General features: G+C 45.7%; 1 protein-coding gene across 12 annotated transcripts in view; it reads left to right on the forward strand.

Annotated features, from left to right (window-relative positions):
• SDK2 (sidekick cell adhesion molecule 2) overlaps window positions 1–24738 on the forward strand; it is a 334128-nt gene that overhangs the window by 215107 nt on the left and 94283 nt on the right. For all 12 annotated transcript variants that reach the window (XM_083427167.1, XM_083427172.1, XM_083427174.1 and 9 more), the window contains exon 3: window positions 23627–23733. In XM_083427167.1, coding sequence (XP_083283293.1) covers window positions 23627–23733 — 107 coding nt within the window. The remainder of the gene's footprint in view (window positions 1–23626; window positions 23734–24738) is intronic.

Below are 24738 nucleotides of genomic sequence, written 5' to 3' on the forward strand. Positions count from 1 at the left end.
ATGCATGTGTTTGTGTGTGTGTGTTGCTTCCTACATTGTCCAAATTCCCTCTCATTGATTCCAGCAGGAGGGAATTAACTATGCCAGCTTCAGGGCTGATGTAGTTTAGATCCATTTAGCAACATGGTTAACATTGGGAATGGGTTTTTCTAATCTTGTTTTTAATTGTGGCATTATAGCACTATAGGGAACAGGTGGCACTGTGGTCTAAACCACAGCTCTTGGGCTTGCCTATCAGAAGGTCGGCGGTTCGAATCCGCGTGACGGGGTGAGCTCCCGTTGCTCTGTCCCAGCTCCTGCCAGCCTAGCACACCAGTGCACACCAGTGAAAGCACACCAGTGCAAGTAGATAAATAGGTACCGCTCCGGCAGGAAGGTAAATGGCATTTCCGTGTGCTCTGGCTTCTGTCATGGTGTTTCATTGTGGCAGAAGTGGTTTAGTGTCATGCTGGCCACATGACCCAGAAAGCTGTCTGTGCACAAACGCTGAAAGTGGAGATGAGCGCCATGCCCCACAGTCGCCTTTGACTGGACCTAACCGTCCAGGGGTCCTTTATCTTTTACCTTTACCTATAACACTATACTTCTATTTCGGATTGATGGTAGGTAGATATAGCCAAGAAAGTGTTTTAGTGATACTTAAAATATCATTATTATTTTTTAAGACATAAAATGGCACACACCATAAAGGTTATAATGAATGTGTGCTGAGCTATGATAGTTCACTTAGCCAAAAACCATGGAGATGAGTACTGAAGGCATCTACATCTTTGGGGGGGGGGATCAGTGTTTCTGTCCTCTGACCCTCTGGTGGAAGAACCACAGGGAAAAGGCAGCATGACAATAGCTGGATGACAGCGTCATGTGGCATCCCTGTAAAAAGTGAGTGAATGAACCATGACAATTCTGCACTAAACACTTAGTGCGGAACCACCTCTAGATTGAGTGTTCTTAAACCTCATCCCCAAACTGGTTCTCTGTCATCCTTTTTGTGTGTAGCCGCCATGCTTTAAAAGTCAGCCCAAGCTGACTCCTGTCTGCAAGAGCTACGCGCTGAGCTGTGCCTGTGGACATTGGGGTCTTGGTGCACCATATCAAATACTCAAAAATCAGCATTGGCATACTGAAAACTGATTTGCACTGACTTCTGCATGGACCACTGGCATCCACGCGATGACAGTGCACAGCGGCTGTGGCAGCAAAGTCGCCACAGATTGCCTGGAAATAGAGCCTGCCGTAAACTGGGAGCGCTGTAGGAATAAGCCTATTCAAATAGCACTCATATTGATCCAGACTTCCTATTATACAAATGTTTTGAATGCGTACCGCCCTCCTTGCGCTATTCAAGAGGCATTACTGTCTTTGTCTGACATGTCTCTCTAGTTATTTGTCTATCGATTGTGTGTATTACTGGCCTATGGGGGGGGGGGGGACCATGAATAGTACCCAGAAGATGAACAAGGCACCATGACTCAGCATTTCTCATAATCCCAGAGCCGCCTAATTAAATTTGCAGGCTGAATCTTTTAAAAATAAAACAACAATAGATGACAATGAGAAATGGGGCTTGCCTTATTGCCCTTTGGAACCCCATGCTCCAAGACATTTGCATGGCCACTGTTGTTATAAATACAGTGGTACCTCTGGTTAAGCACTTAATTTATTCTGGAGGTCCGTTCTTAACCTGAAAATGTTCTTAACCTGAGGCACAACTTTAGCTAATGGGGCCTCCTGCTGCCACTGCGCTGCCGCCACACAATTTCTGTTCTCATCCTGAAGCAAAGTTCTTAACCCGAGGTGTAGAATATCCCTTATCCTGTGTGACTAGAATGTGGCCTCCCTGTGTTCCTGTGCTGTGTTCCTGTCGCATCTCTCAGAGGCCTGTGTAGGTGGAATTCTCTCGCACAGTGCCTTCTGTACGACCCTGACACGGAAAGCACCAACTCTCTAAGTTGATGTCATGACCCTGTTATCTAACTATACACTTCCCCTGTTTATTACCACAGACTAGAAGAATGTTAAGTGCTTCTATATAATCCCTGCGTACCACTCTATCTATCATAGATTAGTACGTCCCTGTACTGTTTCTATCTAGTAAGATGTGTAATGCCTGCGTGTAACTCTATCATACGTGTATGTACGTACCCCACGTGTAACCAATCAGCACCAAGCGCATATGCTGCAATGGGGGTAATATACAGTAAAAGGGAGTCTCTTAGCCTCGATCTAGGAGATGCCTCCCACATGGACACCTTCGACTCGTCTGCCAGTTATTTCCAACCCAACATCTGGTGACCCCGACGTGACCCAACATCTGGTGACCCCAACCCAACACCGAGGTACTATTTCTGGGTTAGCGGAGTCTGTAACCTGAAGCGTCGGTAACCCAAGGTACCACTGTATTGGGTTCAAAGAGATCTACACTGCAAGAGCACTGCGCTTCCAGAGATGGCCGCCAGCCCAGGGATAAGAGTACATCTCTAGCTGTACACCCTGAAGGCTAATGGAACCTAGACCTGGCAGAGTCCCTAGGAGGTCATGCCGGTGATGCCTAGGTCTCCATCCTCCTCCCGTGAAAAAGAAACAGTGGGCACTTCAGGAGTACAGTTGTAGCGAGTACTTAGCCCCAAATGTGAGTTACCTTGCTTCAGAAAGTGTCCCTGCTGTCAATTACTTTTCTGCTGGGAGGAGCCATGCGTGGTCCCAGCCTCTTCTGTTCATCTCCCTATCCCTCTCCGTTGGAGAGCCAGTGTGGTGTAGTGGTTAAGAGCGGTAGACTCGTAATCTGGGGAACCGGGTTCGCGTCTCCGCTCCTCCACATGCAGCTGCTGGGTGACCTTGGGCCAGTCACGCTTCTTTGAAGTCTCTCAGTTCCATTCACCTCACAGAGTGTTTGTTGTGGGGAAGGAAGGGAAAGGAGAATGTTAGCCGCTTTGAGACTCCTTCGGGTAGTGATAAAGCGGGATATCAGAATCCAAACTCTTCTTCTTGTGAGGAAATGGAGGAGACCATTAAGCGGTGCAGTAGGACAACTGCTTGCCATCAGATGCGACTGAAAAGTGCCTTAACTTAGGTTCAGAAGGGATTCTGCTGTCACAGCTGCTTCTCTGCTGGGAGAAACAGTGTGTGGTCATCCCCATCTCTCCTTACAGCCACTCCTTCCCTCACTTATTTGAAGCATTGGTTCAGAATGTATACAGGCAATCATACTTGGTTACTGTATTTATTTATTTATTTATCTATCTATCATATTTATATACCGATTAAGTGGTATATGAAATAACAAATGCAGCATATATAACAACTAAACTCGGAAACCACTATATGGGCTCCTTCGGGAGGAAGGGCAGGATATAAATCAACCAAATAATAACTGTGCAATAAAATATTAAACAAAACTACACTAACACACACACCCCAAAAAACCCCATAGCATACTTAGAAAAGTGTGTGGCCTCCATCACCTCCTACAGCAAATCCATCCTTCCATTTCTTCAGCTGCCTTCTCATGGTGTCATCTTTTATACAGTGGTACCTCGGTTTATGAATTTAATCCATTCTTAAACCAAAACCGTTGTTAAACTGAGGTGCGCTTTCCCTAATGAGGCCTCCCGCCGCTGGTGCCCTTCCACTGTTCGGATTCCGTTCTTAGACCAAGGTAAAGTTCAGAAACTGGGACACTGCTTCCGGTTTTGCGGAGTTCGTAAACCGAATCATTCGTAAACAGGACTGTTCTTAAACTGAGATACCACTGTTTGCACAATGCTCTTTCTGTCTTGCAAAAATAGTTCAGTGGTCTTTATGACTGAAGTCCAGTGTTTCATTGATCATTCATTTCTTAGTTGACAGCATTGCCAGAGACATGAGTTTCTCATCTCAAAACAGTATTTCTCCTGAAAGTTTAAATCCTCTTCAGAGCTGAGAACGTTCTCTCTGCCTCTGCTGTTGTCATAGGCGCAGTGACGAGGAGTCTGAGCAATTTCACCATTTTGCTCTAATTGTTTTCGGAGATTCTTTCTCCAAAAGAATCCTGGGAATTGTTGTTTGTTATCCGTGCTGGCTTAGAGGCGGATAGGTACTACAGTGGTGCCTCGCAAGACGAAAAGAATCCGTTCCGTGAGTCTCTTCGTCTAGCGGTTTTTTCGTCTTGCGAAGCAAGCCCATTAGCGGATTAGTGCTATTAGCGGTTTAGCAGCTATTAAAAAGGTAAAGGTACCCCTGCCCGTTCGGGCCAGTCTTGCCAGACTCTAGGGTTGTGCGCTCATCTCACTCTATAGGCCGGGAGCCAACGCTGTCCGCAGACACTTCCGGGTCACGTGGCCAGCGTGACAAGCTACATCTGGCGAGCCAGCGCAGCACACGGAACGCCGTTTACCTTCCCACTGGTAAGCGGTCCCTATTTATCTACTTGCACCCGGAGATGCTTTCGAACTGCTAGGTTGGCAGGCGCTGGGACCGAACGACGGGAGTGCACCCCGCCGCGGGGATTCGAACCACCGACCATGCGATCCGCAAGTCCTAGGCACTGAGGCTTTAACCCACAGCGCCACCCGCGTCCCTAGCGGCTATTAAAGGCTTAAGGGATTAGCGGATTAGCTGCTAAAAGGCTATTAGCAGCTTAGTGCCTTAGAAAAAGGGGGTGGGGAGCGGAAAAAAACCCCCAGGAATCGCAAGACATTTTCGTCTTGCGAAGCAAGCCCATAGGAAATTCGTTCTGCAAAGCACCTCCAAAACAGAAAACCCTTTCGTCTAGCGGGTTTTCCGTCTTGCGAGGCATTCGTCTTGCGGGGCACCACTGTACCAGGCTCAGGGACCAAATTCAGCCCTCTCTGTTGGGGCTCAGGCCACCCCCTCTCCAGTCCTCTGAGTGTTTTTGACTAACTGAAAAAATGTCTTTGGATGGAAAGTAAGTAAGAGAGCTCTCATCTCACCAGCCTTTCCTTACCCCACCCCAAAAAAACCCACACCTCTTTCCATGTGGCCGATCTAGCTCTCTAGCAACTTTTCACTATGCCTTACTTGCTGGAGAGTTAAGATGCTCTCTTGTAAAGCTGGGTATTTCTTGTAAAGTGCGGTATTTGAGTGGGACTCTGTGGGCTAGTGGTTTGATAGAGGTAAGGGAAAGAAGAGCTTGTCTACACTTAAATTTCCTCTGCTTTTTCCAGGCAAGGTCCATGCTTTAAAGCTCTGTGTTCAAACTCTTTTTTCTTTTTTTTGCCCCAGAGCTTTTCTCGCAAAAACCCGCTCTTTAAACCTCAACCGGAGCAAACAGCAATTTGTGGAAAACCCATATTGACATTTGCTGTGACTGAGCAATAAGGAGCAGGTTTTCATGGGGAAAGGGTGGGAGCTTTTAAGCACAGACCTGTTCCTGGAGAGGTTGGGTCAAAAGTTAAGTGTGGGTAAGCTCTAAGGTGTTGTGAAATGGGGAGGAGAAATGCTGTGGTGAAGCAAGGAGGGAGTGAAATGGAGAAGGATTATTATTATTATTATTATTATTATTATTATTATTATTATTTAAGAATTGGATGACATGTTCATGCAAACTTACCTCTTCTGAGGACATGAGTCCTGCCAAGTTTGGGAAGGTGAGATGCAGTTGTTTTCATGCTAGGGCGGCCTTTGCAGTTTTGAGGTGAGTAAAAAAAGGAATCGCTTAATCTTCCTTAGTGTTTTGTTGGCAATCGGTCTGAAAATTGGAAACTTGAGAAAGGTTACTGCGCTTAAGAAACCTGCCAAATTGCAAACAAATAGACTTTTGTGCCGGGCACTTTTAAAGGTGATTTGGGGGGGGGGGTGGAGACAACGGAAAGGGATTTGCTTTCCAGGTTATAGTATTCTGTCTGATTGCACATTTCACCTGTCAGCCACAACACAGCTCTCCTTCTGCCCTCTCCCAACTCTGGTGTTTGCTTCTCTTCTCCCATCACCTCACCTGGGTGATGTCTTTTATAGGATCAGGTTACAGATGCTTTTACTTTTAGCAGACACTTACCTGCAGCATTTTTTTAGATGCCTGGCTCACTGAGGTGTCATGAACTGCTTCAGGGGTCCCTCACTTCAATTAATGGTGCCTCATACAGGTCCCACTTTGCTTCTGGCAAGCGCAAGATCCCTCCAAGGTACTGTGCCTGTGCTTGGGATCCTTTCAAATTAGATGCTCTCCTGACCATATGCTGTTAGAATCACAGACCAGTAGAGTTGGAAGTGACCACAAAGGCCATCTACTTCAACCCCCTACAATGCAGGAATTCTTCTGCCCAAGACTGAGATTTCTGGGGTGGCAACAATTAGCCCTAACAAACCAGTCACCACTGCATGTACCTGTAAAGGAATCTGGTCAGCCTGAACGCTGACTATGGGTATATAGAAGCTTATCTTGCACTCTGAGGTAAAAGTACAAATTGCATTCGATTTGCAACCCATCTGATTTTTTCAAGCTTTGCAAATTCATTCTAAGCCAGGCAAAACCATGAATTTCTGCAAAAACGTAAGCAAAGGCCTGTTTGTTCAGTAACGGCACCTCAGTCACAAGGATGCTGCTTACATATACATATGAGTAAGTTCACCTGTTTTTTGTGATGCCTGCTAGGGTGTCACAAAGCTTGCACAGGCTACAGAGAGTGGAGTGTTTTGCAGATGAAAGGTACTAGAATTCCACATTAAGCGCACTTACTTGCCTCTTTATGTGGAAAGGTCTTTACCTTCAAGCTGTACGTATCACAGATATTAGTCATCGGCACACAGAAGGGGAAATGACTCAGTCTGGAGAACAAAGGTGATGCACATAAGTTCTGATCAACCAATTGCATGGCTTACATCAGCACACTAGTGATTTGCAGTGCAGGGTAGGGGTGCTCAGCTGTCCTCCTGTCACCCACATTTCTGCTGCTTACCAGGAGGTAGAGAAGGAGGTGGTAGCAAGGTTAAGTGTGGTGTGAACACACCAGCAGAACCAATCCACTGCTTCCACCAGGGGGGTTTGCATCTCAACTCACAACACCACCATCTTGTGCCTCTTGCTCTACCTCTCAGGAAGTAGCCGCAACATAGGCAATGGCAGTGACGTAGCATGGGTTGCCAGTGCCCAGGGCTGGACAGTACACATTCAGTTGCCCAATGGTGTCTGCATCACCCAGCCACAGAGATAAGAAAAGAAGAGCCATTCCATTGTCTGGAGAGATCACTTCCTGGTTGGCATGGAGAATCTGTTTTCAGAGGAGCCCAGTGACGGAAGTGCGCGGCTGAATTGAGGCAGCACCAGGTATTGAAATTTTGCGCCCCTAATCATTTTGCGCTTGGGGCAAGCGCCCCTGTGGCCCCCCACCCTTCATACTACGCCACTGAGCAATGGGAAAGCAGGTGAACCCACCACCGACTGTTTACTAGATCAGTTAGTAATTCTGACTCCCAATTGTTTAACAACGTCAGCAACAAAATGACAACCTTAAAAAAAAAATGCATACTGCCGAAAAGAAGGAAGTTTTTTTTGGGGGGGGCGGGGTAGAGATGAGGAGTTTCTGTGTGAAACGACTGTGAACTCAGTTCAGTTCTGGTACCCTGCACAAATTCCTGAGATCTTTTCTTCTACATGTATAGCATTTGCGTTTGGCTCTGGTTGGTGGATCTCAGGGTAAGAATAATAGTAGTAGTAGTAATTTGATGGTAAATCCTACATGCGTCAATTCTTCCCACCCTTAGTTTAGCAGACCCAAGCTCTACAATCGCTACATCAGCACCCCAACCTTGAAGTGCATTCCATGCATGCAGTCTCGTGCTTGCATGATCAGGGCAGAAGAATTTCTGCATCAGCAACCCAAAGAAGTAACATCTTGGAGAGCTGTGACCTAAGCCAAATTCACACACTGTATCTCGGCGCTCAAGGGCTGGCGGAGGCAGGCTCTATCAGCCTGCCTGGAATGGTTTCTGTGCCCCAGTGATCATTGCTTTCTGGCTGACGGCGGAGGAAGTTTCTGAATGGCTGATCAATCCCATATGGACAATGTTCACTCACAAAACAGAGCTCGATGGGGAGACGAGGGTGGGAGTCTGTGCGCAGTGGAAAGCACCATGCTTTGTTGGCTGCCGCTCAGGCATGGGGTGAACAGAAGCATAGATTCTGGGGGGGGGGGGATCCTTTGCATGATTTGAAATAAGGATTGCTGGGTGGCACAAACATGCGGTCCACTGTTTACATACAATTGTGAGTGCCTAGAAAGGATGCCGGATCAGGAGGCAGCAGGTGTGGTCCTATAAAGCTGTGCTGCGCTGGCAGTACATGTGATCTGCGCTTTGCTATGAATTGTATAGTTTGGGGTGGGTCTGGAACTACTAGTTGCTGTTTGGCTTATTTGCAGTAGATCTTCCGGGATTTCTAACTCCCAGAATTTGAGCAATAGTAACTTACGCACTATGATAGAATACAAGTCTCTGGGATGGTTGACCTTTGGTTAATCACTTACTTCTCTGCCTCGGTGTTCCTCACCTGTAAAACAGGGGTATTAATTGGGACTTTTTGACCCAGACTTGGAGCAGCTCTGCTGGTGATTTTGGGTTTGGTGTTTTTTTAAAGTTTTATGTTAGAATTCCTGATCTGTAATAACTCAAATGTAGATATGTACTTATCCCAATGTGTGGCTTAAGAAGTGCATGAGGTAAGTCCCCCTTCCAACAGCATCATTTACATCAGGATCCAACCCCCATGGCCACTGTTTTGTGCCTGGCAAATAAAGTAGAACTTAAACAAGTATGTGAAGTCTGGCCGGATAGGCTGATAATTCTTCTCCAGTTGATATTTTTAATCTGAGCAGGAGAAGAATTTTGAAGTTTGTAAACCTTGCCTTTTCTTTCGAAGAAAGGCCTTTACAATCCCCCAAAGCTCATATCCGAGCCTTAGCTTGGAGAGCTTCGCTGGCATCTCTAGTAATTTTCTGAATTCTGAGAAATAACTCAGATACTATAAAAACCCCTGGGTTGTAAAAATAGCAGGGCTGTAATCCAATGTTTGATTTCTGTTCATAGCGCACAAGTGAGATGCTTTAAGACCTTTTCAAAATGAGGAGTTGGAAGGGAAACCTCCAGTATATGACTGGGTGAGCAGAGAGTGGTTGTTCTTCGCTGTGGAGGGCAGGCCCCTGAAACTGGCAGAGAGCCATTACAAATAATCTTCCCTCGGGACAAACTGCAGTTGTGACCTAGAAGCAGGGAGCTGGGAGTACGTCATATTTTATTGAACACCCAGACTTTGATTCTGACCTGGATTTACACATCTACATTGCAACCAGAGTCATCTGCTCTCGATGTCCTCTCCGAATCCACACTTAGTCTCACTGTCCCAACCTCCGTGGGATAGTTGCCGAGGGGGAAGGTTAGGCCTAGCCCACATAGGCAGAAGTGGCCCAAGCCTTGTGCTTGACTGCTTTGACTAAGAGTTGTTTCACGCCAGCATTTCCTGCTGTACAGTGGACGCTCGGTTTGCGAACATGATCCGTGTGGGATGCACGTTCGCAACCCGCAGCTGCACGTCTGCGCACACACGGGTTGCGATTCGGCGCTCATGCGCAAAACGCAATTTAGCGCTTCTGCGCATGCACGACTGCCGAAACCGGAAGTAATCTGTTCCGGTACTTCTGGGTTTCTGTGGTCTGTAACCCGAAAAAATGCAACCTGAAGCGTCTGTAACCCGAGGTATGACTGTACTAATAAGCTGTGTTTGCATCTTGCTCTTAGGAATAGAAGGGAGATGGATGGTGGTATTCCTGTTGGAATAGGAAAGGGAGAGGTTAAGTGGGTGCCTCTGTTGTCACCCTTAGCTTGCCTAGGTATGTGGGGATGGTACCCTGTTCTTCGTCCTTGTTAGAGTCTAAAATTATGTTTCTAGGTCGGTGTGCATTTCAGGATTTGTGTTACTGTTTGCATCTCTGAATGGTTGGTGTGCCTGTTTGAGGGGGTGAGAGAGAGAGAAAGATTCTATCCCTGCCTTTGTCTGCGTTCGTGTTGTGGCTGATTTATTAACTAGGACAATACAAGGAGACTCTGCCCATTATTCCCAGTGTCCGCCTCAGCTCCTGACAGCTTGGTGGAATTGAAATATCTTATTTAAAGCAAGTGAGGATCATTTTGAATATCAGCAGTGACACTCAAGGACTCACAGCTGAAAGGGTGCAAAACAACAGCTGGGAGGGGGGTGTAGATGTTCCCACTACCTTTGCCACTGCTTTCCATTGGGCTGTTTTGCTCCCTTAATGCCTTTGCCTTTAGAATCCAAGCGGTCTGCCTCATCACTGCTCGCATTTCTGTCAAGCCAGCTGCCAGAAATATTTTGCCCCGGTCCTTCAAGCAGGTGGCACAAGGAGTCTGACGTTGGTTATCTGAGACAGCACACAGTGTCAGGTATATGGGGAAGTGGCACATCTCAAAACTGAGACTCTGGTAGAAGGACCATAGCTCAAGAGCATCTGCTCTGCATGCAGAAGGTCCCAGGTTTGATCCCCAGTATCTCCAGGCAGATAGGCAGAGACACCTGCCTGAGACCCTGGAGAGTCATTGGCAGACAAAGTAGACAATACTAGACAAGATAGACCAAGCATTTCTAGCCCAATGGTTCCTTCACTCTCCATACTTTTGTACTAGGAGGGAGCTATTTCCTTGAGAGTTGCTAGCCTGCTTCCTGTTGGCCAACCCATTTGAGTTCTCAGATGGCCCATCCTTGCAAATTCTGGTGCCTGCTTCCTTGCTCGCTTCTAGACTGCCAATGCTGCCATGTGTGCTTGCTGTTGGCCAGTGGATGCTAAACGTTTGGATTCAGTTCAGAGGCAGATGGCGGGATCCTTGTGAGCTTTTGGCATTTTGTATTCGGGGGAAACACAGAGCTAACAGTTGAGGACGTAGTGAGGTTTGAGGTTGGGATGGTACTCACAGGTAGGTCTTGAGTGCAGCCTAGATATTTATTTAGATAATCAACCCACCATTTCTCACAGGTCCCAAGAACTCAAAGCAGCCACTGGAATAACACACACACGTAGCTATTAAATCTGAAATGGTTAGAGCAGAGCTACATTTTCCAGAATTCCCTGGGAATAAGAATCAAATGTTAAATCACTGAGCATTGTAGAGCTGAGGAATACATAAGGTTCTCCTAACAGCATCCGTAACAAACTGCAGTCCCCATGTTTCGTTGGGAGACAGTTCAAAGTACAGTGGTGCCTCGCAAGACGAAATTAATTCGTTCTGTGAGTCTCTTCGTCTAGCGGTTTTTTCGTCTTGCGAAGCAACCCTATTAGCGGCTTAGCGGATTAGCGCTATTAGCGGTTTAGCGGCTATTAGTGGCTATTAAAGGTTTAGCGGATTAGCGGATTAGCTGCTAAAAGGCTATTATTGTGAGCCAGTGTGGTGTAGTGGTTAAGAGCGGTAGTCACGTAATCTGGGGAACCGGGTTCGCGTCTTCGCTCCTCCACATGCAGCTGCTGGGTGACCTTGGGCTAGTCACACTTCTTTGAAGTCTCTCAGCCCCACTCACCTCACAGAGTGTTTGTTGTGGGGGGGGGAAGGGAAAGGAGAACGTTAGCCGCTTTGAGACTCATTCGGGTAGTAATAAAGCGGGATATCAAATCCAAACTCTTCTTCTTCTTCTTCTTCTATTAGTGGTTTAGCGTCTTAGAAAAAGGGGGTGGGGAGCGGGGAAAAAATCTCAAGACTCGCAAGACATTTTCGTCTTGCGAAGCAAGCCCATAGGGAAATTTGTCCTGCGAAGCGCATCGAAAAACGGAAAACCCTTTCGTCTAGCGGGTTTTCCGTCTTGCGAGGCATTCGTCTTGCGGGGCACCACTGTAGTATGATGATGCTTTCAATGTATAGTGCACATGGGGGGCTGTGAAAGAGCCACTGAGAATGCTTCTCGTTCTACTCTTATAATGTACACTTGTCACATGGCTGGTATTGTGCATGTAGAGGACCATCTTGGTTGATCTTCGAGAGCAGAAGTCTGTAAGATGCACCAAGGCTTTGTTTTAAAGGAGCAAGCTATAGGTCGTCTTAGTGTGGTGAGAGTAGGTCATCACAGCTTGAAATTTGAGAGTCACCAATATAAAGCAAATCCTATCAATTTTAGTAGCTGAGCCCTCACCCGCAGCTTCTTAGACAATATTTAGTGTTGAGCCAATATTCACTGCACCCCACATTTTGCTGTCCTTTTCTGGGTGGCAATCTTTGTGTGTGTGTGTGTGTGTGTGTGTGTGGTGATTGAAGAATAATTTGGGGCTGGGGGACCCCTAACCCATTGCTGCTGCTGCTGCTGCTGCTGCTGCTGCTGTCGTTCTCGGTCATCATCAGCTGGCGGCCACCCTTCTGCCACCAACCTACATCCCCTGGAGCAGTTATATGATGAGATGGTGCTGCTCTGATGAAGGAAATGACAATCTCTGCTTGTGGCTGACACATTTAACAGCAGAGCAACCACTATATCATAATGTAATGTCAATCCAGGCAGCTTTTGGACCCCCCCCCCAAAAAAAAGAAGGCTGGTAGTCACTGGGGGGGGGGAGCTCTGATGGTAGCAAGGCCCCCCTCCCAATTTTAATCCATCCTTTGAATTTCCTGGGGCTTGCCCCTGCTCCTTCTCCAACCATTGCCAAAAATCTGAGGAAGAACTTTTTTCTGACTGCTGTATCCGACCTTGCATTTCCATATTTTAAAATGCATCCTGCAAGGAAGTGGAGGTTGTCGATTTTGCCATCTGTTAAAAGTACAGGATTTTGCTTTAATGACTAAGCTAACACACTTTATTTGATTCAGTGAAAGAAAGAAAAAAGGACACGATACTTTGTAAAATGGATTAATTTTATTCAATACAGCAAAAGGGGGGATTTATTGTCAAATAAAGGTTATGAATTCACTTAGTTAATAGTAACTTAGATTTTAAAAAAAACAAAAACAACCAAGCTGATAGTTACATCTGGGCATTACACAGAAAGACAGAATGCTATTAGTTATAAATGTGACACCCATTAGCATACTTCTATAGAATTATAAATATAAATGCCCTTGTAGTTTCATTCTATGTGCTGTTGCTTTGAGTTTTTGTTGAACGAGATATTATATTCTACAACTGGTTGTACTGACAAAGTCCTGTTAGTCCAAGCACTTCCTCCTGCGCAGCACAACTTCCTCTCCCTTTCCTCTTATGTGCAGAAGGTCCCAGGAGAAACCCTAGAGAACCACCAACTAGCAGTATAGACAATACGAACATTGATTGTGTTCATTGATTGTGGAAAAATAAAATATCATTTTTTTAAAAAAAAGCAGTATAGACAATACGGTGTTGATAAGGGAGTGGGTGGTACTGTGGTCTAAACCACTGAGCCTCTTGGGCTTGCTGATCGGATGGTCAGCAGTTCAAATCCGTGCAACAGAGTGAGCTCCCGTTGCTCTGTCCCAGCTCCTGCCAACCTAGCAGTTTGAAAGCACACCAGTGTAGGTAGGTAAATAGGTACCACTGCGGCAGGAAGCTTAATAGCATTTCCATGCGCTCTGCCTTCCATCACGGTGTCCTGTTGCACCAGAAGCGGTTAAGTCATGCTGGCCACATGACCTGGAAAGTTGTCTTTGGACAAACGCTGGCTCGGCCTGAAGCGAGATGAGCACCACACCCCTTAGACGCCTCTGACTGGACGTAACCATCCAGGGGTCCTTTACCTTTACTTTACTTAACCTTACCTTACCTTATTGTGTTGACAAACCAGTACAGTGTAACTGAACCAATAGTTTGACTCTTTCTCTTGATTTAGTACTTCCTAGTGTGGTCCACTTCCTTCCTTGACCATTTGCCCACTTTCCTGCATACAAACATGACTCTGGGACTAGCAAGACATGCTTTAGTTCCTGCTCCTTGCAGTGCGACAACATAGTCCCTTGTCCCTTGGACTGTTGTTCCAGAGACAGCCCTGGCTTACACCATGCCTGTGTGGCAGTAGCAAACAGCAGGGTAGGGCAGCAGGATTCACCTGATCTCCAGTCACCAGCATGTCAAGGGTGCTCCCCAGCCAAACCAATGCACACAGTTGATAGTTAACTCTTCATTGTCAGAGCTGACACTTACAATAGTTTCCACAGCTCCGAATACCCACACACACAAGCCTAGCATATAGGCAGCTATTCCCAGGTCTGCGCTCTATGGAGCAGTTGCAGTGACAGGGGGCCACACGCCCTCCTCCATCCTATGTATCTTCCCCCAACGGGCCGCACACATGCAGTCAGAGACTATGCCTACCTGGAAGCTGCCTCTGCTCTTCTCACTTCAGTTCTCTGCTGGTTCTGGGAGACAGTGGTGCAGGAGAGGGTGGGGAAGCACCCAGCCCTTCGCTTGCCTGACCTGCCTCTTCTTCCTCTTCTTCACACCAATCTTTTGCTCTGTTCTGCAGCTCTGAAGCTTCCCCTGTTTCTGCCTTCTGGCTGTTACAGGTCCCCACAAACCACGAGAGTCAGATACCAGCCCCATCTTCCCCCGATGCACCCTTATCAGCGTCCTGCCAGTCCCTGACACTGTGCCACTTCTGAATACCAGGACAGAAAAGGGGATGGGGGAGGTTGCTGTGGTGCAAAAGCACCAGCGGAGCCTATCCGGTGCCTCCTGCCAGTGCCTCTGAACCACACTCACCTGCCGCTGCCTTTCCCCCTCTCCCTCCCAGCATGCAGCAACAACACAGGTGACTTCAGATCAAGTGTTTTAATGACTGAGCTAACACTCTTTCTTAGATTCAAGGAAGGAAAACAAAGGCACAGTACTTGACGATAAGATAGATGAATGTCATTGAATGCAGCAAAGAAAAAGGGGAGAGAGAAACCAGCCACTATCTGCAAGTGCTGTGTGGTCTTCTTTGTCTAGATTGCCTGCTGGCTTGGATTCAGGAGTGTTTAATGTGTCTTTCTGAATGGCTGAGTTCCAGCAGTTGTACCCAGCATGTAAAAATGTTTTCTCTATATATATCTTGTGAAAACGACAGCTTCAATTGCTTAACCTTAAAAGGTAGACTAGGTGATTGAAGCAGTTAAGAGCAGGGCAGGCGTCAGCACTCAGCATTTGTAGGCCCCAGAACGCTGGCGACGCCCACCATTTAAATTTCCTACAATGCCCCTGATGATGTGTCGCACTTGGGTATTGTGGGTTAAGATGGCAACCCTGGAAAAGGATGAAGGTGATGTTGGAGGGGACCCACCAATGGAGGAAGGATTGCACCAGAGGGACTTTTCCCAGTGCTCTCTCAGATCTAGAGCCCTCCTGTGTAAGATGTCCTTGTAGACTCCTTTGGGCGCAGAAGGGGACCATGTTTAGGGAAGTTTTTAATGTTTAATGCTGTATTGTGTTTTTAATATTCGATTCGGAGCTGCCCAGAGTGGCTGGGGAAACCCAGCCAGATGGGCAGGGTATAAATTTATTATTGTTGTTGTTGTTGTTGTTATTATTATTATTATTATTCCCAGCTCATGTAGTTAAAGCCTACAACAGGACTAAAGCATAGGAACCACTGCAGGGCAGGCAGCAGGAAGCACACATGGGGGCACTGTATAATAGTGATTTTCTCTCTTATGGAGGCTACTTTGGATGAAGACAGACAGAACATTTTTAGGAATGGCAGAGGAAGTCTGAGAGTGCCTCCATTGATGTGTAGACAAATGTACTTTCTCTCCCAAAGAGAGCGGGGGGGGGGGACAACACGGAACTATTGCAGGCTTTCAGATTGGTTCACATCGAATAGGATGCCAATTGGCCAACACCTGTGGCATCATTTGTGCCTTCTGAGTCATCTTAAAACGTTTAAAAAGTAGTAATAAATACTCCAGGATTTGAGGAGTGTCTGCTTTTAGAACATTTCCTTTTTTAAAAAATAAAAAGGGTATTAATGTCTATATGTCATTAAGTAAAGTAAAATGTTTAAAAAGGCAGGCAATTCACCTGATGCGCAAGAAGAGGAGAAAGACCCAAGGGCTGGTATACATTTTCGTAATGCAGTCTGTACAGCCAGTGAGCAAAGGGTCAATTCTGCCTGCCATTGAAATCCACATTTGTCTTTATCCAATGATGCCATGGAGACTTGTTCATTTTATTTATCTATTTAACTATTTTTTTTTACTTATCAAAACGTTTCTACCTCTTGGCAACAGTTTACAAAACCTTCACCTTTTGTTGGAAGGAAGACCCCATATATTAAAATGTCACAGCAGTACCAAAGGACCCTAATGCAATATGCACACCTCAATTCCTTCTGTCCATGCCTTTTATGGTTCATTTCAATCCTTCCTTTTCTTCCACTTTATTTGTGCTTGAGCCAAGAGATATGAGAGACAAGAGGGAGCACGCACTGAGAGGGAGCAGTAGCAACCAAGCTTGCAGGCTGTATTTTTAATTATTTCTCTTTTCCTTTTTTTTCATAGCCTAAGGAGTTCCCTAGAACAACATTTGGAGAGAGAAACCCCCACTTTTCATAGAGGTTGGATTTCTCCTCATTAAAAGCCATCAAGCTCAGTCCCGTTTCTAAGCCTCACTAACACCTTTTGGGGAATCTGCCTGTTGACATAGTGCCCAAAGGTGACCCAAAGTGATGGTCCCTGCCAATTTATATCCCAGCTCATTTCTGCTAATCACAGATGAATTCCACAATGTCCCCTGTTGGTGTAAAAGGAAGGATTGCTGATAGTCTATGGCATGCCTTCCTCAAGCTCATCCAGTGCCCTTTCACTCCTCCAATAAGGCACCAACATCAAGGCCTTGAGAAAAGAGGTTGGGTAATGCAAACTCCCTATGAAAACTCCTATGGACATCAACCTCATTTAACCTGATTGGTGGTTTCCAAGTAGGGCATCCTATGCTGCCACCTACAGCCTCAATTGAGATATTCACCTTTGCAGTGGTATAGCCGAACACTTGAGTCCCAGTACAGGGTTGAATAGACCAGTGTGTTGAACTGGAGCAAACGCAATTCCCATTTCACCTGTCAGGCCTTTAATGCAGGAGAGGGTAAATATGAGGCGTTTGTGATGACCACAAGCACTGCTGTCTTCGTGGCCTAATGGGTCTGTCCGCATTATACGCAGGATGCTGAAAGTTGCACGTGGTACTTGCCCTTGGATAAAATGCAGGTTGGCATTCCAGCCAGTTGGCAAAGGACTTCATAGCTATAAGAAGCCAAGAGGCAGAGAGAGAGAGAGGACAGGAGCTGGCAAACAGCCCTGTCAAGCCCAGATAGCCCTCAGGTCCTTGTTTACCCTGCCAACATCCCAGAGCTTTGGCATGGAGTTTTGTCCAAACATCACATGGAGTCTTTGGACAGCTGTGCTGGAATTTGTAGCCTTCCCTTGCACGGAACGTGGGTTTGGAGCACCACCGCTAGGAATTAACAACTCCCTCCAATAGGCTGGCAGAATTAAGAACTTTGGAGCTAGCCTGTCAAAAGGAGAGAAAGGTGGATTGAAGAATGAGTTGAGGATTATGGTCAGAGCTCTTGTGTGATAAGCTAAGTCAAGTCCTGAAACAGCAGAGATAGAGGCAGTTACTGCTGAAAGGTTGGTGAGCCATTGGAGAGGGGATTAAGACTGACGGAGCAATCCACTGCGTGCTTACTTAGAAGTAAGCCCCGCTGTATAAAATGGATTTTACTCCTGTGCAAGTGGGGGGGGGGTTGCTGCCTAAGAACTGCTATGCAGGCCAACTGAGGCCAAAAGACTCATCAGCGGATTAAACCAGGCCTGTGTTTGCACCCCCAATGCCATCCTTTGCAAATCTTCCCCCTCAGCACAGCATTTTGCAGTGTTGAACACTTTTGGTGTAGGTGTGGGTTTTTTGTTTTTTTTTCCAGGACCACATTAATATAGGAATGAAAGAGGATGTGAAAATCGAAGGGCACATCACTATTGAAAGAAATGAAAAAACCAAGAAGAAGCCAGGCAACGCTCAAGGGTTCTCAGGAGCCTGTGTCAGCATGCAGACTGGTGATTAATTCGCAGCAGCCTGCTAGGATGAGGATCTTAACGTTCATTGGGGCATTTTATTATTTACTTATTTGTCTCACCAATTTGTATAATGCTTACTTAAATTTTGTCTCTAAGGGGTGTACAGGTAACTCAATACAACAAAGCTAAAAATCAGTTAAAACAATTAAATCAGAATTCAGTTAAATGCCTGGTGGAATAGGAAGGGGGGAGAGAGAGCCTGCTCCAGAATTTCAGCAGAGAGAGGGGGGCTGTCTGCCCTTAACTGGAAGGGATTCCATAAAACTGAGTCCACAATATTGAACACACTGCCGCTGGTGGATGAGAGTTCTGCATTTGAGTCATGGGATATAATGACTCAGGCATTGCCTGAGTTATCCTGGACCCAAGTTGTTAAATATCTTGTAAATTAATACAGTGGTACCTCGAGTCAAGTACTTAATTTGTTCCGGAGGTCCGTTCTTAACCTGAAACTGGTCTTAACCTGAGGTACCACTTTAGCTAATGGGGCCTCCCGCTGCCTCCGTGCCACCGAAGCGCAATTTCTGTTCTCATCCTGAAGCAAAGTTCTTAACCTGAAGCACTATTTCTGGGTTAGCGGAGTCTGTAACCTGAAGCGTATGTAACCCGAGGTACCACTGTACAAGAACCTTTAACCAGGCCTGGTAGCATATGGGCAGCCAATGGAAGCTTTTGAACACCAGAGTGGTAGCAATAATCTGACTCCTATCAACAGTCTAGCCAGCATGTTTTGCACCAAGGGTAGCCCCACAAAGAGCTTGTTGCAGTAATCCAGGCTTGGCTCAGTGCAGCAGAACAATGGTGGAGAAGCAAGCGGGGCTGCAATCTCCTCTCCAGGAGCCCTGTTCTTTGACATACCAATCAGGACAGTGGATGAAGAATTGTGAAGGACTCTTGTGTTTATGCATATGGTGGGCCCAGGGCTGCTAGAATGGGGAACTTGCATGGAAGATAAGTTGCTTCTTCTGTAAAGTAATCTCCATATATCCCTGGACTGGACGTATCACAGTAAGGGTGATAGCAGCCAGAGACTTTAAATGAACCATTGTCCTCTAGTTCTAATGGACTCAGAGGCTTTCTCTGACATTTCAAGTATTCTGGAAAAGCACAGCGACTGCCTATTCCTCCCATGTCCTATTGGCCTTAGCACTTATGTCACCTTGTTGTCTTGAAACAGCCTCTGTACTTCAAAGCCTTCCGCCTTGTAACTACTACATGGGCAGCCACTGCGCCAACATCAGGAGGGCAGGCACTCACCCCCCCTCTCTGTCCAATGGGGGTCTCTTGCCCTCTTTATCCACAGGTAGAGATGAATTTTTTCTGCACGCCGCAGGCAAACAGTGTGTCTGCACTGGGGGAGAAGTGTCTCCAGACTTCAAGGCAACCATTAGATGATCACCTCTCATTATTAAAGTTTAATTTAAACTGCGTATCGAAAAGAAAAATACAAACAAACTCGTATCAAAGGAGCCTCCGGCACTTTTAGTACTTGATTAAATTTTAGGATGTGGGGGCTGGAAGCAGTCTGAATTCCTTCGCTTATTTCCTTTGAGTTTCCATCCTCTGGTTTCTTTCATTGCTGCAGAGAAACTACATAAATGAATGCCTGAGATTAATTCACTCTTTCCAGGTTTTCTGCAGCCTAAAGGGAAAGCTCTTCCTACTAGCCCCATAACATGTTCCTCTTCGGTTTTTCCATGATCTTTTCCTACTTCATTTCCCAGGCTTTCACGCTCCCATGTCCTCAAACTCGTTTCACCATAGCATCCCCAGCCAGCTGCCATGCTTAGAAAAACCCACATATTTCAGCAACTCCCCCTAGTTTTCACAGTCTCTCGAAGTTACCACCAGTGGTAAGGATGCTTCAAACCTGTTTGAACATAGATCCATTCCCCCCCCCATGACATGCGGTTACAGCTGCATTGATGAGACATAGCAAAGTTCCATGCGTATTTTATGGGGTGGGGTGGGGTGGAGCAATGCTATACTGCACAGTGCTGACGAAATAATCTGTGTACATAAAAAAATAAGAAGAGCTTGTTGGATGAAACCAATGTCTCATCTGGTCCAGATGCCTGTGGTTTCCAGCAACTGGGATTCAGAAGGATTACTGTTTCCAACTGTGGAGGCAAAGCATTGCCATCATGGCTAGGAGCCATTGGTAGTCTTTATCCTCCGTGAATTGGTCTAATCCTCTTTAAAGCCACCCAGTTTGCTGGCCACCACTGCCTCCTATGGGAAGAAGTTCCATAGTTTATGTGCCCATAGCTTATCTGTACCAAATCTTCAAACATTCAGCTTCATAGCTTCATCAGATGACTGGGAGTAGCCATTGAGACCACATAACACCGGTCCTGAAAGACCTACATTGGCTCCCATTACATTTCCAAGCACAATTCAAAGTGCTGGTACTGACCTTGAAAGCCCTAAACGGCCTTGGTCCAGTACAGTGGTACCTCTGGTTGTGAATGGGATCCGTTCCGGAGGCCGTTCGCAACATGAAAAGAGTGCAACCCGCAGCGGCGCATCTGCACACACGTGGGTTGCGATTCGCCGCTTCTGCGCATGTGCATGATGTCATTTTGCACTTCTGTGCATGCGCGAGTGGCAAAACCCGGAAGTAACCTTTTCCGGTACTTCTGGGTCGCCATGGGACGTAACCTGAAAGAACATAACATGAAGCAAATGTAACATGAGGTATGACTGTATACCCGAAGGAGTGTCTCCACCCACATCGTTCAACCCGGACACTGAGGTCCAGCTCCGAGGGCCTTCTGGCGGTTTCCTGACTGAGAGAACTGAGGTTGCAAGGAACCAGGCAGAGGGCCTTCTCGGTAGTGGTGCCCGCCCTGTGGAACGCCTTCCCATCAGATGTCAAGGAAATAAACAACTATCTGACTTTTAGAAGACATCTGAAAGGAACCCTGTTTAAGGAAGTTTTTAATGTTTGATGTTTTATCATGTTTTTAATATTCTGTTGGGAGCTGCCCAGAGTGGCTGGGGAAACCCAGCCTATCATCATCATCATCATCATCAGATGTCCATGAATTCTCGAGTTGTGGCAGAGGGAGAAAAACTTTTCTCCAGCCACCTTTCCCATGCCATGCATGAAGTTATATACTTCTGTCATGTCACCTCTTAGTCACCTTTTCTCTAAATGAAAAAAAAAAAGTCTCAAATGCTGCTACCTTTCCTCGCTTGATCATTTTGGTTTTGCCCTTTTCTGAACTTCTTCCAGCTCTAGAATATCCACATTGGGGATTGCTGGAAATGGAGAGAGAATGGGCAGAAAAGATGATAACAGAGGCTTTCATTTTCACAAGCTATGGGGTAGCCCACATTCCCTTTTTCATTTAAAAAAAATAAAATTCTAAGCAGGACCAAGGAATACGAATACCTCTGAACCTGAAATAGTGGAAGCTCAAGAACTCTGGCCTTTTCTCTGATTTGCTTCATTTTCACGCTTTGTGATGTTCATTTGAAGCCCAGAGTCTGAAAGAAGAAGTCAGGAGTTCAGACGCCCAACAACTTTCAGAAAAATCACATGTTGGATATTACTTACTGTTCTTTTTTATAGGTCAGCTTTGTCCTTTATATAATTTCCCAATTTTTATTTCACCCTATCTGTCGTACTGAGAAATACATAATCTTGCACCAATCAACAAGCAAGTTTAATCAAGCAAACCTATCCAAACCTGTAGAAAGTTACATGTGTTTTGTCTCTTTTTAGCTACTGTTGGTTTTAAGCATCAATTGAATGTTTTAATTGTTTCTTATTGAGAATTTTAATGTTCTGTTTTATATTTTTGTCAATGGCTTAGAGTGTTGTTGTTTTTGCAATCGGTTTATAAACGTTAAGGGAAAAATAGAAGCAAATGCTGCCTATGACCTCCGCTATTTTTAAGCAACATTTGAACACGGTTTGGCATGGAGTCTACTCGTTTTGAACAGTCACTGTTGATTTTCGGATCCCTTGAGTGAGCTTCTCCATAGTCGTACAGTCTACAGCACTGAGGCAACTTTTGCATAAAGCCCACAAATTCTCAATGGGATTTACGTCCAGGGAATTCCCTGGCCAATCAAGTACCTGTATTTGCTGCTCTGTCATGAATTTCTTCAGCACTTTCAATGTGTGACAGGGGGCTAGGTCCTGCTGCAATATCCCAGTACTGTCAAGATACCTCTTTTCCAGCTCTGGAATAACTCTCTTTTGTAGAACCTCAATATATTGTGGCAAGCTCATCATTCCTTCTATTTGCTGCAGGCTTCCGACACCATAATGATCAACTGACTTTTCGTGTTTGTTTTGAGTACAGGATTACGAGTAAGATAGAAAACATGCTTTGTTTCAATTAATTTGCACAAGGATGTACCATAAGGGCACAGGATGTACCAGCACTGACATACTTGATCTTTGCAGAGCAAGAGAGTGTGACCACACAATCAACTGGCCAAGGTGGTTATATGGCTTCTCAGATTCAGAGATGCAGCAGCATGCAAATTCCATGCTCGTATTTTGCCATGAAACACGGCAATACCATGCAGAGTTCAAGGCAGCAACCAAAGGAGCGCCATATTCCCAACAGGAAATTTTGCGGCTCCCATTCTTGGTGGTCCTGATACCAAACCTGAATTTATGGCTCTCTTGCTCTGCGACCCGGGTGGCTCTGTGGTCTAAACCACTGAGCCTAGGGCTTGCCAATAGGAAGGTTGGCGGTTTGAATCCCCACAACGGGGTGAGCTCCGGTTGTTCGGTCCCAGCTCCTGCCAACCTAGCAGTTTAAAAGCACATCAAAGTGCAAGTAGATAAATAGATACCACTCCAGCGGTAAGGTAAGCAGCGTTTCCGTACGCTGCTCTAGTTCGCCAGAAGCGGCTTAGTCATTCTGGCCACATGACCCGGAAGCTGTATGCTGGCTCCCTCGGCCAGTAAAGCGAGATGAGCGCCGCAACCCCAGAGTCGTCCGCGACTGTACCTAATGGTCAGGGGTCCCTTTACCTTTACCTTTAGCTCTGCTTAGCCTGCTTAGTTTAGTCAGGCAGCCATCCTTGGGAGCAATGATTCTCAGCTTCCTTCCCTCCCCACCCAAATATGAGCACTGCACGTTCATTTAATCCAAAACAATGTGGTCAGTTTCTCTCCCATATAGGTTGAAAATATTTTTTTAAAACCACAAAATTGTAGGGCTAGAACAGAAGGGACATCTTCCGGTCCAAGCAGATACCTAAACAAACTGGAGTGTGCCTGTGGGAATGAATCCCGAATAAAAAATGCTTGTTTTCCAAAAGTTCAGCATCATGTAAGACCAGTTGCTTTTTTCAACCCTTCTCTCCTAGTTTTATTCCAACAACAGATTTAATAATTTTTTTGGCTTTTATTTACTTTTACTTTTTTTGTCCACGAAAATGGAGTGTAAAGGCCACCACATAATCAATCAGCAAGTAAATAATGAAAGTTTGTGTTGATATAGGCCATGTCGCCACAGTGTACACAACAGTAATTCACTTTAGCCTATCAGGAGATGTATGGGATTACAGTTGCCCTTACTATCTACCTCATTGATTGTGTATTGCATTGATCTGTTTAGTCATCTCCCCCTCCTTTCTCTCTCTTTTTTTCAAGGTACATGATCACATCCCTGGACCGTACGCATGCTGGCTTCTACCGCTGCATTGTGCGCAATCGCATGGGAGCCCTTCTGCAAAGGCAGACTGAAGTGCAGGTGGCATGTAAGTGGTGGCGCATGTCATGCTCAAAATGTTTATAAATATATATATATATACAGGGAAATAATCCATGAAGTGAGCTACAGAGCAAGAGGGCAAAGGATGATGGCAAGAGAGGTTGACCATTCCCACCACCTCTGGAGGGCTGGGGAGGCCCCAAGACCCCATGAGATTCCAGGGCCACCTGGAGGAACAAGAGCAACAACCTGGGGAATAATTTCCTTGAGTAGGAGCTGCTCCCCTGCTCTGCCAGGATGCCCCAGTGCATGCCCGTGCTACCTACCCCAAATGAAGGGACTTGCCCATTGGATGATAGGGCAAGTGACTGGAGGACCGATAAACTATTTGAGATTGTGTCCTTCCTGAACAAGGATAGGTCTACACTCTAAACCAATAGCAGTTTAATACCAGTTTTACTGTCATGGCTTTGCCCCAAAGAAACCTGGTGATGGTAGGTTGGCAAGGTTGACAGTCATGTCATATTCCTTCATTCAAATATTTTCACAATAACCTTCAAATCGAACACATTGTTTCATAAGTTGACTCAGACCTTTTCTATTGCATTATATCTTTAGCTATTACAAAAAGTTTCTCTATTACAAGTATTTTGTCATTTTTCTTTCGCTGCTTTTATCTCAAATCCTGCCCTGAATTTCGTTTGACTGTAGTATTGTTTTTTAATAGTCCACAAAAGGCCTCCATTCTTCTATGAAAACTTTGTCATTTTGATATCTTAATTTCGCTGCCAGCTTTGCCATTTCTGCATAGTCCCCATTACTTTCAAAAGCTATTCCTCCCTCGTTGGAACCTTCTCTTCTTTTCATTTCTGTGTATATAATATTCTAGCTGCTGCTGTTGACACTTACATTAATAATTCGGTCATCATCTTTGGAACATCCGTCCCTATTATACCTATAAGAAAAGCTTCTGGTCTTTGGGGAATAGCCCATTTAAACATTTTCTTCATTTCATTATATATCATTTCCCAAAAACCTAAAAGACAGTCTG

The sequence above is a fragment of the Podarcis tiliguerta genome, assembly GCF_965153285.1.
Source record: "Podarcis tiliguerta genome assembly, chromosome: 2".
NCBI lineage: Eukaryota > Metazoa > Chordata > Lepidosauria > Squamata > Lacertidae > Podarcis > Podarcis tiliguerta.